Source organism: Lissotriton helveticus, chromosome 2_1 (genome assembly GCF_964261635.1).
Source record: "Lissotriton helveticus chromosome 2_1, aLisHel1.1, whole genome shotgun sequence".
In the NCBI taxonomy this organism is placed as follows: Eukaryota; Metazoa; Chordata; class Amphibia; order Caudata; family Salamandridae; genus Lissotriton; species Lissotriton helveticus.
The window spans coordinates 294,799,083-294,816,380 of record NC_136059.1 but is presented as its reverse complement, the minus strand read 5'-3'; the positions used below and the strand labels follow the sequence as shown (position 1 = coordinate 294,816,380).

The following is a 17,298-nucleotide window of genomic DNA, read 5'->3' as shown; positions in this document are numbered from 1 at the left end:
TTTCCAACACCACCTACTTTTTTCAGCACCACCAGAAGATCAGCTACCATCTATTATGTATAACATATGATGTAGGTCTTGAAAAACCGTTGCAAAATTCGGAATTTAGTTTGAGACTCCGTGATCAGGACTATGAGGATGATGAAATAACTCAAGAAATGTATGCAATCCTCAAAACCCAGAGATGGTTCAGTGCAAAAGAGCACAATGTCAGTCCAGGAGGGGCAGGCCAATGCCAGATATTAAATCCAGTACTTGTATAGCGCACGAATCACCCCCGAAGGGGTCTCAAGGCGCTGGGGGCCGTTGGGAAGATTAAGCGAGCTATTGCCCAGAGTCGCATGGTGCTGGGCAGACCCCTGCCGCCGGAGTCGGGGATCGAACCGTGTTCCCCAGCATCCAGCGTCAGTCGCCCTGGCTGTGGTGCCACACCTCTTAAGGATAACCACTTAAACTAATTGAATATAAATGTATATGCGGCTATACTAAAAACAAGCTTAGATACAGCATTCCAAGACCTAAGTTTGGACACCTTTGGTTTAGAGTGCGTGTTATGTTAACCTTTCCATCATACGCTCATGAACACACTACTACTCTTCCTTTCGACTGACTTGCTGATCCCCTTCGTTCAATTCATGTCTAGACTCAAACGGGTTCTCTCTCAGTGGGTATGGGGACGCTTGAACGCCGTGAGTGAAACAGCTTTTTTTTTCACATCAGCAGACGCCGTGAGGGGAACGGCCCGGGGAGAGACTACACCCCCCAGCAGCACCCTGCGGCCAGCGACACAGCCCTGACGCTGCACTTGCATCCGGAGGCGCTTTAAAAGCACAGAGCGCCCCTCCAGCGCGGGACACTTGAACGCCGTGAGGCAAACAGCTTTCTTTTCACATCAGCAGACGCCGTGAGCGGAACTGCCCAGGGAGAGACTACACCCCCCAGCAGCACCCTGCAGTCAGTGACACAGCCCTGACACTGCATTTGCGCCCGGAGACGCTTAAAAAGCACAGAGCGCCCCCGCATCGCGGGACGCACGCTGGCGGCGACCAGGCGAAGCGCGGGCCAAGGGCGGGCCCGTCCTTGCCAGTAAGAGGCAGAGCAGGCCACCCCCCTTTCACTCGAGGACGTGGTCTTTTCTCTTGTTTAGCGTTTGGAGCCCTCCTGGAGGTACAGAACTTACTGTGAAAACCATTTACTGAACTCGTTGGCATCTTTGATGTTCCATTGTCATCTGCATAATTGTTATGTATCATGCTTAAACTGACTAGGCGTCACTAATCCCTCTACACCAAATTTAGCCAATTTGGACATTTGGACTCAGACTTTGGCCTCTGAACCAAGGCCCGGTACTGTGCGTTGTGCTCCAGTGCTAGCACACTATCTTATGTTCTTATTCGCATTACTGCCAAACAATATAAATGCTTTTTTAATGTTATTATTAGTTCTTGTTGTGCTCTAATACATGGTATTTTTATGGATTAGTTTTGTATTGTATTCTCCTTATCATATATTGCACACTGCACTTTGTCTTAAACTCTGACTAGCATCTTATCAGGGATTCGAGAATTTATTTGATATACAATATAAGCAAGTGGAAGCCTAACCTAGGGAAAAGTGTGGCCGGAACCCTAGATGCCTTTATATTAAGGGCAGAATCAGCCCTTATTAATGAAATAAAGCTTACTGAACATAGACTATCTCTCGAACCCCATTCTACGCAAGGAAGACTCTCTCTAACACATACCATCTCTGACTCTTTGGTGGTATCTCACCAGGATGTGTCACCATCCCGGTTGAGTCAGTTCCCAATTGTTGCCCCAGATTCAGTGGCAAATACTGTCTCTTACACATCCTTTGAACAAGAACCTAGTCCTGTTAAATCTAAAGCCACAACCAGAGGGCAGGAAGCAAAGTCGAAGTTAAAGTGTATTAATAAATCCCCACCTACAAAAAGGAAGAATCGGGGATTATTGAAATCAAATAAACCTGCCCAGGGTGTACCCGGAAGGAAATCACATAATGCCCCTGCAGTTTTTAAAGAGGGTCCCTCTGCAACTACGATCCAGACTGTGATAGGGCAGCTCACCGAAAGTACGCAGGAGGGGAACTTTTGGCGCAGGCTCGAAACCATGATGACCACCTTATTGGACCCTATTATTCAGAAAATAAGTTTAGTAGAGGATAGACTATAGAAACTAGAGGGGATGGCTAGTTGTAAACTGCTGACCGTATCAACAGCTAGCACAAACACTAGCAGAGAATATAGAGATACTTGGGGCATAGGAGCAGGGGTAGGCTTATTTCCGAGGCCTGCAGCTAATAGTGAAGCGATAGACAAGAGTAGCTCCAATAAGATCACGCTCAGTAGTGCAGATATTCTAGCACACCCATGCCAGAACTTCTCAAGTTAGGGGTCCTCAGAGCAGTCTAGGGTAAGGAGGCCAGAAGGAAGGGACTTATAGTTGAGAAGTCTCCAAGTTATTGACCTCCCCCCTGAATCTACCCCATATGTAGTAGTTTTGGGGAGTGTTGCATCGCTCCAATTAGGGGCCACCGAAGATTATGGGCAGTTGATGAACAAATTAACTCACTGGTTCTCACACAATACCACTTTGGGTGCCCGCTTGGCTAAAAACATTCTTATGGCACACAGAGTTAGTTGGATCGGGAGCTCACGCAAAAGGGGAACAGGAGACTGTGTTATCGTAAATTTTGATAACCCTTACTCTGCGGGCAGTATTTTACCTGGGAATACCCGCCTCTCCTCCTTATCGGGATCAGCAATGAGGGTTTTACCATTGGTTTTTTTTCTATAAGCCAGCCCCTCATAGGGACATGTCTGCTAATGTCCACAGGGCACCGTTCCGAGGTAGGTGGTCAAACAGACTAGTACCTAGGCAACAGCCTATCCCTAGGGTCTACCCATCTCTTGACTCCGACGGGCAGTTTGGCGCGGATTCTACTCCGGTGCGAAACAACAGATTTGCGGCCCTTTCTGGTATGGAGTACTGTGACTGATAAAGGGACCGCTCATCCCTAGAGCTGGAGCCCGTTGTTTCTAACCAGGCCCGAGCAGAGGTAGCAGTGAGGCTCTCTGGAGAGAGATCGAATAATTTTTTATCCTGGAATATTGGAGGGCTGGCCAATACGTTTCATGACCCACTTTGGGTACAAAACCTGAAGCAATTCTTGGTAATTAGCTTCCAAGAAACATGGTCAGTGGATTGTGATCTATTTTTGGAGGGCTACATGGCTTTTTTTGTTCCGGCCACCCCGTCGGTGAGCGGAAGACCAACGGCTGGTTTAGTTGTATATATCTCTGTAGCTATCGATTGCCAGATCCAGGTGATGCCAACTACAAACCCTGGAATTTTGGCACTGTTAGCCAAAAGGGGGAACACCAGTTGGGGTATTATTAATTTTTATAATTTGGTGGCTTGCGTAAATGAGTCCTGTAACATTACTACTCTGGGAGCGTTCATAAGACTATCTTTTGGCCCATTATACACAGTCTTGTGGTGTCCGGGGATTTTAACATACACCCTTGTGGTAACCCATCAATATGCTGTATTTCTGAGTTGGGCTGTCCCCGTATGAGGCGTTTGCACTTTGAACATCACGCCCTGGGGGACCTGTTAAATATTATGATAAACTAACTGGATATGGTGGCTTTGATATCTCTATCTGCACCGCTAACTATATTCCCAGTGCCAACCTTTAAAGGGCATGGCAGGGGGGCATTTATTGACTTTATTTTAATTTCTTAATCTTTGCAATCGTTTTTTCACGGTTTTAATATAGCGGAGAGTGAATTTAGTGATCATAACCCACTTTCAGTTCATATGATGGGCCCATTATCAGTAAAAAATTGCGAAGCATCATCCAGAGGTGCCCTGAGACCAACGGACGGCAAATGTAGATTAAAATGGTCCCAGGTGTCCCCAGATAAATTCTATAGGGAAGTTAACGTATCTTGTGCCCCAGAGCTCACAATATATACAACCGAGGGCACACCCCGATCAAGATTCTTGGAGTTTACGAAACAATAGTGCGCAAAGTGGGCGAAATCTCAAGTGTCCCAGCTCGTAGAAACTCCTCATACGGCCCAAGATGATTTGACTCTCACTGCTCAAAAGAAGCAAAGAGGCTGAGGGAAGCCCTGTCAGCTAAGCCAAGAATTCGCTCTGAGGTATGTGCCTATCGAAAGGAATACAAGCTAGCCCTGGCCAAACAAAAGGGTGCACTAAAGGAAGAGGTATGGAGAGAGCTGATAGACTCGAGTACCCTTAGGAATAGCTCGAGGTTTTGGAGCGTGTTGAATCGGCCCCTTTTTGATCAGGAAGGAGGGGGCCGTAGACGCACACATTACTGAGGAGGAGTGGGTGCTTCACTTCAAATCTATGTTTGACTGTCCTTGGGAGCCTATTTGTCAAGTAAGCCGGGATATAAAGGGCCCGTTATAATTTTTGAAAGGGGCGAGGTCACGGCGGCAATTCTAGGGCGAACTAAAAGAATGGTTGCCCCCAGTCTTGGGCCTCTTCCACTATAGTCCCTGTTTTTAAGAAGGGTAACAGAAACAGCACCTACTGTTACAGACGGATCTCGCTCATTGATTCGGTGGTCAAAGTGGTAGGGCGTATTCTCTTACAGAGATTGTCAACATGGGCAAAGGAACATGACATTTTATCAGTTGTCCAGTACAGATTCCGCCCGGGACGCTCTACTGTTGCTCAGTGTCTTAATTTATCTATGATACTGAGCAAGTATACTGTTGCACGCCCGGGAACTATTCATCTTGCCTTCATGGATCTGTCATCCGCATTCAACTGTGTCAACAAGGTCAGGCTGTGGCAGTCTATGAGGGCAATGGGGGTTGAAAATAGCATTATTAATTTTCTTGAGGACCTGCATAAATCAACTAAAGCTAATGTCAGGTTCTCTCAGGATTTGCAGGTCATCAGGGACTTTGAGGTTAAGCGGGGAGTCCGGCAAGGCTGCATGTTGGCGCTTTTTTTATTTAACTTTTATATAAATGAATTGGACAGTGCACTAAGAGCAACTGGAGTTGATTTCCCCTATGTGGGGCGGCGCAGTATCCCCATCCTGCTTTATGCGGGCGATGCCAGGACTGAATTGGGTTTACAATCCCTCTTGACTACCTTTTCTACATTTATGAGTGATCGGGACCTGTCAATTAACAACTCCAAGTCCTACGTCATGAAGATGGGGCAACATTCGAAAAAGAGCTTTAATTTTAGTGTTGGCCCTGCCAAGATCCCTCGAACTAATGTATTTTCTTACTTAGGGGTTCTTTTTGACGACCAGCTTAAATGGGGTCCTCTAATCTTACCAAAAAAAAGGGGGACCTGGTTCGAGCAAATACAGCAATTTTTAACTTTGCCTCAAAAATAGGGAAGAAAGCAACAGGAGCTATGTTGGAGGTTTATCAAGCTAAAAGCTTGGTCATAGCTACCTACGGCAGTGAAATTTGGGGATATACCGCTGCAGACCCCCTTCAGATCGTGGAGATCGATTTCTTGAAACGTTTTTTGTGTGTTCCAAGAGGAACATCTAATTTAGCTGTCCACAAGGAACTGGGGGTCCCCTATTTATCTGATGCCCTTGCTTTGCGACCCCTGATTTTTTGGTTAAAGTGCTGGTTGAACAAAGATCTAATGCTCAATCATCTGATTTTAAGAGAGTGCATGTCTCTTGATAACTCCTTGCGTATTCCCTAGCTCAGGTACATTAAAAATAGCTTTGAAGGGTTAGGGCAGGGAGACCTATTTTTTTAACCTGATGTGATTGTCAAGAAGGATGTGGAATTAACCAAGACAGCCTTTTAGACCGTAAGGAAAATGGCCAGGTAAGCAGAGGAAGTGATGAAATGTACGTTTTCAACGCTTAAAACAACCTTGGAAACGGAACCTTATCTTATAGGGCCTTTAACATCACATGAGAGGTTTTTATTAACCAGGTTCCGGATGAATCGCTTTCTCTTTTTGCTAGCTAGACCAAAGGGATACAATAGAGGCCAAGTGTTAGCTCCCTGCGGCTGCAACGGACAGTCTCTGCAGGATTTGCTACACTTCTTGTTTTTTATGTAAATTGTATGAAATCCCCCGCAGGCATTTCCTGGTTCCTATTTTAAAAAGAATGAATTTTAGACAGGTTTGTCCTGCACTTATGTATCTTCAATTACTGAAAGAGGACTGTATATTTTTTAAAGTAGAGTTTTTAAAAGCCACTCTATATGCCAGGTTGTGTATGGATCAGTAAAGTTCGTTGATTTTGGCATGTTTATTAGTTTGGCATGCATTTATTGTGGTACATGATAATTTTTTAAATTATGTTTTAATATATAACTGCTTTTATGAAATTGTATCTGTGTAACTTTTATGGTTTTATGAACTAAAACCGAATAAAGTTTATTTGAATGAATGGGTATGGAGTTCAACGGTCCTCCGTTGTGACCTCAGATTTTGCAAGGTAGACTAGATGGGACAGTGCTCCAAATAGTTTTTACCAGAAAATGTTATTCTTGATCTAAAGCACATTCTCTATCTGAATGCAACAAAAAATGTTGCTGCCTGGAGCATACTCAGAAACCACCAGATAAGCAGACCACATTAAAATAATTTTGTATTGTACCAACATGAGAGTAAAGCAGTTAACTCCAACAGAAAACAAGAAAGCAAGCAAGCAATAACCTTTCACAAGTTTCTGAGGAAAAAGCACGCAGAATCTAAACAGATTCCGCTCTAAGAAGTGGAGCAGCAAAAATCCTCACCAAACTGCTGCATTTTTCAAAGTTATAAATAAATAAAAAAGGCACTAGCACATTTAGGGAAACACTTCTTTTTAAAAAAAAATAGTCCTGCACATATCTGTGGGACTATATGGAACTAAAGATAGGCAGCTGTTTATTACAGGGTTGTTATCCACCGAGTGACATCAAATACACAATGAAAGCAACGCTCAAGTTGTCTATGAAATTACACCAGACGTTTCACACAGAAACAGAGCTAAAAAATCAAGTGTTACTCATCACGCTCTGAAACTTTGGCAAATAGCTCCACCAATGGAGCTTCTAATCTGACACTAGTGTTGAAAGAGTAATTATTTAGAAAAAAAGAATGAGGAGGAAATCCAGGAGAAGTGAATACGATTCAAGGACCCGAATCTAAGGTAGGCTGGAGTTAGAGTTCATCTTAGAGGAATGAGGCCCACTTCTGTCCAAAGCTCTTTACAAACCAGCTCCCAAACTCTTTTATACTTAGAGTGATACATCTGGAATTAGTTTGCCTTCTCACGACTTTATCCTGTTTTGTTTTAACAAAACCCACAACCTCCTCAAAGGAGGTGGACATGAATACAAAACTGGTAGAGCTATTTTAGAGAAATATTGAATGCTGACACCAACGTAGGTAGGGATGTCTGCTTTACTTTTACCAGTATCCTGCCATCAACTTAGTATAAGATGTACATAATGAAAGTGCTTGCAATTCTCCCTTTCTACTTGAAGGTGCAATCACAATTACGAAGGAAGTTTTGTTCACTAGATGTAGCATAAAGAAAAAAACACGTTTAAAAGATGGTTTTATGGGGGAAATCAGCTTTAAATTCGGGATATAAGCCAACAAAAGGAATGGGTGGAAACATTCTCACCCACAAATTAAGTAATCTGACCGATATTGTTAGTCTAAACAAACAACCTTTCTCGGGTGTGCTTAGAAACGAATGCTGATATAGTACCCATGTAGTTCTATACAGTGCTGCTGTTCAAACCAATTCAGGCCAAGAAGTTTGCGATTAGCATAGTATTAAGATGTTCAATGTTGTAGGATTGACAGAGCCATTTCGAAACCATCCTGACAAAGCTTCATATTGCTGATGTGGATTGCTTTTTAAACCTAGCTTGCTTGACAATATCTAGGACCTCCTCTGGTTAAGTCTTCTACTCTAAAGTAGAACATTTGCTGGTTCAGCATGTGGAGTCAAGGAAGAAGCACCGGCCTGGTCTGTTCAGACAGAATGTCCTCACCTACCAGATGCAGCTATAGAAGCTCTTTGTACAGGTCTATTAAGTCCAGGTACTAGTAGCTGTAATACTAGTCTTTTGTGATAAATTTGACATACAATGCCAGACTGATCTTCTGAATCACCTTCAATATCAAAGGTATTGCAATAACACACAGCTACCAAGCCGTCCTAAAAGTATTCCCCAATAGCCCCTTTTGCAGGAACTGCAGAAAACAGAGCAACTGGAATTTCTTCTTTATAGCAGTCGAAACAAATCCCACTTCTGGAAAGCCCTAAAAAACACAAATATCTCTTAAAGAACACATCAGTATCGCTCACTCGAGTTCGCTTTCAGATTGAAGCTCCTCTGCCTGAGGAGCAGCTGACATACCCATTTCTTGGTCTATGGCTGACAGCTACAGAATCAACGTCTTCTTACAGATCTATTTTAAACCTTTTCCCTCCATTCTTCGGGTGTAGAACACCAAGGAGAGAGGAAAATCCTACTGGGTAGACAGAATGTCCTTCGTTTGAGTAAGTTTGTGTGTTGCTTCCTCTTCTGAAAAGACCATATGGTGATGATGGTACACATTATTTGATGGATCATTCATGACTATCAATAAATAGTCACATATGTCTGAATAGCTACTCTTCCACAAAGGTGTTTAGTTGGCAAATCACAAAAAGTTTGAACAACAGATACGAGGGTAACTATTAATTGTTTTTCATGACTCTGAAAAACGACTCCCGCTTCATACGAAAATTTCACTGCAGGGGACTCATTTTCAACCGAACACGAAGCAGCACAAAAATGCAAGAGGTCACAAGGCCCAGTAGCTTCCACTCTGCACTTTCCAGCTGGATGGGTTTTGAAGAGAATGTGAAATGTGCTAAACACACTTCAACAGTGGATAGGCTAGTTCCCAGCCAGTACAGTACTGTTGCTATAAAATTCATCCACTGAGTATAAATTCCAAGCAGTGCACTGATAGACTTGGCTTGATAAGTCACTCATGTAAATATGGCCACACATACAGTCCTTTTAGTTTGTATGGGTGAAGCAGCATGTTTGCCTAGGGGTTCCGCGCAGAGAAACACTACTATGAGCTGATTTGCTTTTGTGCATTCCAGAATGGAATTTCCTCCCATCTGCTGGGAACCATAATTGCATTGATGGTTACTGGACTAATTGCAGGAATGGCTAAATGTGACTGTGCAGCTTGAAAAGCCCTCGCTGGGGTTGTTGTTATTGTTTGCATAACAAACTATGTTAAACACCTGTACAGTCTAATTAGACCTGGGTAAAGAGCACAGAGCTCTGGAACATTTGGTAGTGCTAATGTTGGATATGGAGTATAGCCAGATAGGAATGGCCAAGTTGCTGCCTCATTGCTGAGGGGACCTAGTCTTACATCGATGACTGGATGTGGTAGGGCTCCTTGGAACCAACTTTTATGTTACTGATATTTTAATGGTATTGACTCATATTTTGTAGTCCAATTTTTATAACCAGTGTTTTATTGAATTGCTTAAATTATAATGACTTTGATTGTCTGTATATCTTTTATGATCTAATTGGTCGAAATAAAGATTGGATTGGAATTGGAATTCCGCCAACGTTCATAGGCTCTTTATTAGCCTGAAAATGCTGCCTGAGTGGATGTGTAAAATGACTGTGTATTGGCATATGCTGCAGTAAAAGTGACACATGAGTAGAATATCTTTGTTCTGTATGCTTTGTGGGCCTCTACCACAAAGGTAACATCTCCTCTGTCAGAGGAAGCCCTTGTTGTAATATTGGTGTTACAGCTTGTCTGAAATTAACAGGAATAACTGCTACTTGTGCCATATTTAGTGACTGGAAGCCAGTGAGGGGAATACACTATAGTGAGGTGATCTTTTTTAAAGGTTCAAGCTTGAAGAGCCTACAGACAGACATAGGGGTTTCCTATTTAGCTGAGGAGGATTAATCCCTAACACCACGGGCGTCTCTGTTTAAGGTGAATAGGGGCCTTGGGTACACGCAAGAACTACTCTGGAGACCCATTATATAAGTACCTGACCTAGAATGTTGGTGGTGCCTTGTAATACAGTTCTACAAATTAAGTAGGACTGTGTATCCGGACAACATAACCATCAGAATATGGGGACTGAGTCCATACATATCAGAGTACGTTGGCCTAATTCCTAGCTAGCCCACAGTGTGCCATCTGGACCCCTAATCTTAACAGAGTACCACAGGCCCTTTCAGACTGGACCAAATACTCATGGATATTAGGAGGGGATTTCAATGCGGTATTTGATATACACTTAGATCGCTGTCACCCTCTCCTAAGGAATACTAACGCTACCACTCCGGCTACTAATCTAACTAGATGAGCGCAGGGATGGGGCCTGCTAGATATTTGGAGATTACAACATGTAAATATGCAGGAATATTCCTATTATTCAAATCCGCACATTTTGCATACCGGCCTTGATCATTTCCTATGCACTCCAGACTTAGTTCCAACGATCATGCAGAGTACTTATTTGGGTAAAACCATATCTGACCATAATCCAATAGAGTTATCATTAAGCTGGGGCGGGGTACCCACACCTTTCCCGACGTGGCGTCTGCAGCCCTCACAATTAGAAGACCAAGTATTTTGTGCTACACTAGAGGAATGAGGGCACAGCCACGACTAGATCACTAGAATTGGAAGCATTTAAAGTACATGGAGTCTCTATGGGAACATTAGAGGGCGACAGGAGGGAGGTAACCCGAGACATAACCGAATTAAAGAATAACTTGCAAGCACTGGAATTAGCAACCCGGACAGACTGGCTTTGGTGAGGGTTTGCCGGTTTGGGTTTCAGCTTACTCCCGGTCAAACTCTGGAAATCGGACCTCAGTAGATATTCAGCGGGATGAACCTGGATGGCAGGTTGGTTTGTAGTTGAGGGTGGCTGGCTTGGCTGACTGGGTCGAGTCGGTCCACTTATGGAGCTTTTTCCAAAGTTGCTCCAAACTTCTTCAAACTTCTGGAACTTCTTCCGGAAGTTCCTCAAAGGATCCCAAAGTGTCCAAAACTTACTCCAAGGGTCCGGAAGCTCAAAGACGGTCCTTGAAAGTTTGGGACTTCAGTTCCCACCATCCACTTGGACAAAACCTTTACATATCCACTGGTAGTACTCCAGGCTGAGGAATCTTGGTAGTGATGTTCCAGGTGAGCTCTGTTACCCTTAGGTCGCAGGGAGTCCACTCTTTAGTCCTTTTGAAGCAAATTAGGTCCCCAGGGCTGTAGTTCAGGTTGTGCAGCTGGCACAGTCTTCATTGTGCAGGGCCTGGTTGGTGCCAATCAATCGCCCACTTCTCTCTTACGTTTCAAGCAGCAGATCTGCGAGGCTCTGCCCGTCTCAGATGCATATTCCAAGTTCCCTGGGTCAAGCAGGAGGGCCTTGTAATCCTCATTAAAAACAGTGCAAAAGCAGCTTCAAAAAAATAAATGCTGCTTCAAAATCCGGTCGACATGTTTCAGCCAACTGGACTCGTAGTCCTAGGCTTTCTTCAGGGCCTATCTAGAATCAACTTTGCTACTGCATTAAAACTGGGTTTTTAATGCAGTAGCAAAGTTGAGGAGTCCAGTAGGCTGAAACATGTCAACCAGATTTTGACGCATCATTTATTTTTTGTAAAATGCTTTTGCACTGTTTTTAATGAGGATTACAAGGGATATCCCAATAAAGAGTTTTTTCTCCCTTCTAAATCCTCTTTTAGCATCACTTTCACACATCTGCACTGCACATAAATGTTTCACTTACTTACTGTGATCACTATGAACTGAGAGCCTGTTGCTTTCTCTCTTTTCTTCCTCTACAACCTGGTCGAGATACAATCCACTAGATTATCCTCTATGATCAAGAGGTACAGTGGATGGTAGGAAGGATACCCAAATGAGGAGACCGATCACTGTGGTGAGTGATGGGAATCCAATCTCTCGCAAGGGTCTTTTCCCTCTGTTTATTGGCCTTTTGTAGTACTCTTCTTGTTATAGGTGTTTTAGTCCCCTTCCCACTGTACAGACCACTGGATTTGTTTGTTGTTTCAACTAAGAGCAAGTATCTTTTTTTAAGTTAAAATCTAATTTGAAACACACCGAAATACAAAAATGAACACAGGAAAATACAGTGTGCAGTAAATTGCGTGGATTCAACCATGAAGGGTAGCATGGCACAGTCCTGAATTGCCGACCTTAATTGACCCGCGGATGTACTTTGAATTTACAAAAATCAATTTTAGCATTATAGGTCAGTGCCATCGCTGGAAAATCTGAACCTCATAGACCCCCCAATCTTACTGACCAAGCTACAACCCTGAATTTTTCACTCAAAGGAGTTTTTGGCATAGCCAATAGTTCTCGCTTTGGGGCCTTATAAGTTTTTAGCCATGCACCACATTCTCCTGGGTGCTACAAGATCTACTTTTACGAGTCTGCATTATTGTATAGGAGGTGGCAGTTTATACCTCACACATTGTGGAGTGCTCCCACTTCCTGCTGGTCAATGGGCATAGGCTTGCCTTACCAGTGTGTTAGTGCACTTCCCACAGAGTTGTGTCTAATCAGCAAATTTCAGGATTGAAAAATGGAGTGCAGTTAGCTTAAATGCCACCTGCAAAATTCACGCAGAGTTAGTTCGCTGCAAAGAACGCAGAAAACGATGTACTATCTCCCCATCAACGAACCAAAGGAAAAATATTTTTGCATCTAAAAAAAACTGTACAAAAGAAAAATCTTTCCTTGAGACGCATCTGATAAAAACAATATATAAAATATCATCAAAATGAAATATCACAACTTTTATGGAAAGAATTATGTAATGACACAAACTCTCTGGCAGGGTCGTACCTAATGGAAGCAATAAAAGAGTTTGAGGTGGCAACAATATGGGATACAAATATAACCAAGACATCATTTAAGAGAATAATTAACAAAACTGCAAGCCACCTATCTATTCTAAAAGATAAAGCCATCCTTACTAAAAGAAAACATGCTTGGACAATAATAAATGGTTACAAAAAGAAAGAAATCCAGCAATATTTGGTGACTCCGTGGACGCAAAAAAATAAACAGGTCCTCCTCAATGCAAGATTCGGAACAATGCCAGGCCTGTGCCATCGTCCACCCTGGTTAAGAACGGTAATGCAAACGGAATGTAGATTGTGCAACGCCGGTGAGGAGGATATCCTCCATCTTCTCTGTATTTGTCCGAAACTTTTCCAGGAGAGAAAAACTCTGCGTAAGAATCCTTTGAACGCACCAGGCATAAGGTCATGCAGGCAGGCCCTGATAAGGTGTTTGGACTCGAATGATATTATTTTAAACGCTACGTTTGTAAAATTTTTATTGACAGTTAAAAGGAAACTAGGAGATGTAACTATTTTAAATATTTAAATTTTGAATGATATTTTAACTGTTTTATGTATGAATACAGCTTTTACTGACCTTTTTGAATGTGTAATATTGTAAGATTTTAAATAATCAACACAATAAACTTACTTACTTACTTACTTATATAAAATATCATCTGAGATCTTCGAAGCCACACAAACAACGCTAAAAAGAAAATGTAGTGGAGATCGTGAAAAAACGAATTACAAAAGTGCCACGAAGAAAAACAAAAACACACTGGAAACAATAATGAAATACGTATTTAATTATAAAGAAATGCACGTTCAAAAAATTGAAATCATGTCATTAAATAGACAGTAGTCTCAAAAGCCACATTCGCATAGGTAAACACAATATTCACATGGCTATACACAATTTGGTCTCAAAGGCGAGACCTATTGGATATGCCAAAGTTCGTATTAATTGGGTAAAGCATAAATCGCCATGAGCATCTCGGAAAAAATCTGCTCTTAGAGTCCCAGGGAACACCCGGATGGTGGTGGTATTAACTCGAGCCACAGATTTCCCAGACGCCCAATTCTTCTGCGCCAACAACGCCACTCTTTTACATTGTCGGTGATTCAGTCTTCATGAAACAAAATAGATCGGGTGCCTATGAACTTTTCCACTCCCAGCATGAGAGGGAGCAAACCATTTAATAATGCATGGAGGGGAAGGAAACCAACAAACCTTAAATGTGGAAAAGGTGGATCGAGAACCGATCTCCCAGAACCATTGTGACTTGTTGAGCAGGAAACTTTTGCGTGTGTGTTTGTGGGTTGGGTGAATTACATTTTCTTGCAAAGCCACTATGCTGCTCTCTGCCACGCCTATCCATACTGCGCCTACCACACTTTTCGATTGAAGTTCCTGGAGCATTTGTAATTTTGTTTCCTTTTACCGTCAGAAACAGGATGGGGTGTTGAACCGCGCCCACCACCCACAGCTACATAAATGTTGCCAAAGACAATAAATAGAGGTAGGCAAGTAGCGCAAAACAAAACAAAGGCGAGCTGGCGCCATGCTAAAAGACGAAGCACTTTGTACCGCGCTGACAAAAAAAGACTAGAATGTTGCTAAAGTAAATAAATATGAGTGAGTGAGCTGTGTAGTACAAAAGATAGGAGTAAGATAGATCAAATAAGCGTTCCCGTAGAGCCCGAGAGGCAGCATTGGAGCTTTAGGTGCAGAGCGGCCACTGGGAAATGCAGGCTACGTTTTGCCCTGAATTTTCCTGCTCCCATTTGTAAAGCACTTAGTGAGGCTGGTGCCTGTGTTTTTCTAAACAAAAAATATAACGGCGCCGTTAGTGCTCTGAGCCTTAGAAGGTATCGGCTTGGGATCTCAGACAGCAAAGAAGACATACACCAATCTGAACAAGCGTGCAGAGCGGCCCCAGCACTACCCAGCCCCCTCCTCTAAAGAGCGTGACCACAGAGCTAGAGAAGAAGCAACAACAGGGGAAAGAGGGAGCCGGAGGAAACTGAAAACGCACAGCTTAATCCACAAGATAAAGGATCGCATGTGTGAAGAGCCAAGTGAATAAGAGAAAATAGAGCATCGCAAACCACATAAATGTCCTAAAGGGGACGACCACATGTAGTCGGGGCTGTCTCGGTGGAAGGGAACAAACCATCACAAGGAGGAAAAATAAAACAGATGCACCTATGAAAAGCACCGATTTATGCACGACACGAAAAGGAAGCAATGAAAAGCGATGGGCGTGGTCAAACCCCTAGAGCAGATAAAGCATGTCTCGAAAGACAGTGCATGCGCTACATAGGCTCGATCTGAAAAACAATGATTTGGGATGTGCTCCGAGTGATTGCCAATGGGTGACATAAATTTAAGAATTCCTTTCATCAACTTGTTGTGTGTTGCAAACCATATGCTATTCAGTCTTGCTCCTGCATCAACAGAACAGTGTAGCCAGATCTGATAGGTCATTTCTTCCATGAATGGGAACATTAACAACCTCAGATCAGTTTTTCCTTGCTGGGTCTCATTATTAAGGTGCAGCTTGAATCTCACATGACTCATATCTGGGCATTTATGCTGCATTTAGGACCGGTCAATAAGGCAATCAAGGAAAGTATAAACAAACCATAAGAGTGAACTATCTTCATAGGTTCCTAGGTGTCATGAAATCATGGGATGAAAACTCCTCTGTGGTTAAAAATATTATTATGGCTGTCTCTGCTGTATGGAATGTTATACCAAGGTTACGGATATGCATGAAAGCAACATTAAACAAACTTGTCTGCAGCTCTTTTTCATTACTTTGGATGGCAGCCTTACCAGTATCCATCTGCCAGACATACACAGAGCCATCTGAACATCCCACCACCAGGTAGTCATCTGAAGGCCTCCATTTTATAACTTGGATAGGAAAGAGGTGGCGAGAAGCTAACATGATGCATTTCCTTTCCCGCAGACTTAGAAGTCCCACTGAGTGATCGCTGGCCACTGAGCAAATGCAATGCTGGACTCTTGCCTGGAAAGACAACAAAGTACATTTACAAATAATAATGGCCATTTTCAAATTACAGTTGAAAAAGAAAACATTAATCAACCGCATTTTCTTCTAATCAAAATCAACTGCCAATTGGCAAAACGTCCAAGTGCTGCCAGATACAGATCAGAATGTTCCCACAACAAAAATGAAACATTATTTGCTGACAGTAATCTTAATAAAATTTTCTTTATAATCGTGCACACCCAACAAATGCCTTAAAGGCTGGAAGCAGCAGAAGGACACCAACCCCACAACCTCAACCTCCAGATTAAAGCCACAGACTCACTACCTAACCCTCCAAACTAAGTGTCACAGACCTACTGCCTCTCTCTCCCGACTAAGGTACAGACACACTACCTCTCCCCACAGACTAAAGTCACAGAACCCACTACCTCTCCCACCAGGCTAATGCCACAAAACCCCCTACCTCTCCCTCCAGGCTAAGGCCACAAAACCCACTAGCTCTCCCTCCAGGCTAAGGCCACAAAACCCACTAGCTCTCCCTCCAGGCTAAGGCCACAAAACCCACTAGCTCTCCCTCCAGACATTGGCCACAGAACCCACTACCTCTCCCACCAGACTAGGGCCACAAAACCCCCACCTCTCCCTCCAGACTTAAGTAATTGTTACAATCTGATGTTGAGTATGTGTTTAAGGAACCTAGTGATGTCATGGAATGTGAGCTCTTCGTGTGGGCCAGTTCAGAGAAGGAGTTGAAGCTGACTGGACGTTGATGCTGTACTGATTGAACTTAAAATAAATATACTTCTTTTACCATCGTCAGAGGTATCATCTTAATTTAACAATGGCGACGAGGACGACTTGACTTGATTAGGGACAAGTAAACAGCATCAATTCCCCAACGTGACACTTTTGGGACTTATTTCCGATTTTGTTTAAATTTGAAAATAACATTCGGAATACATGTTGGACTGATTGGACTTCGTGATCAAATTGGACTTTTCAACCTATGTGTGCAACTTCTAAGGTATTTCGTTTTCGAAATGTTCATCTTTTACTGACTTGAAATACCGTTGACATTTTTTTTATGACCTTGTTGAACCCGGACGAAGGATTTTGCATTCAAATTTTATGGCACCATATGAGGTTTACTATTTTACTTGACTTTAAAGATTTACATACTTTCCGTGTTGTGCAACGCAGTCAACTGCCTCTGCGTTTTTTGACCGAGGACGAGATTCCATGACTGGGAGGCTCCAAGTGTTCTCTGCGCGTGTTCTTCCTCCGAACGCGTCAAGACACCGAAGCTGAAGAACCTGCAAGCGTCATTTTACGCACAAGGTCAAAACGTGACCCTGCGCAAGCGTC

General features: G+C 43.0%; 1 protein-coding gene across 3 annotated transcripts in view; it reads right to left on the bottom strand.

Moving 5' to 3' along the window:
* Nucleotides 1–17,298, bottom strand: part of WDR7 (WD repeat domain 7) — a 1,349,682-nt gene that overhangs the window by 1,063,672 nt on the left and 268,712 nt on the right. For all 3 annotated transcript variants that reach the window (XM_078674853.1, XM_078674855.1, XM_078674854.1), the window contains exon 13: nt 15,753–15,948. In XM_078674853.1, the coding sequence (XP_078530979.1) occupies nt 15,753–15,948 (196 nt within the window). The remainder of the gene's footprint in view (nt 1–15,752; nt 15,949–17,298) is intronic.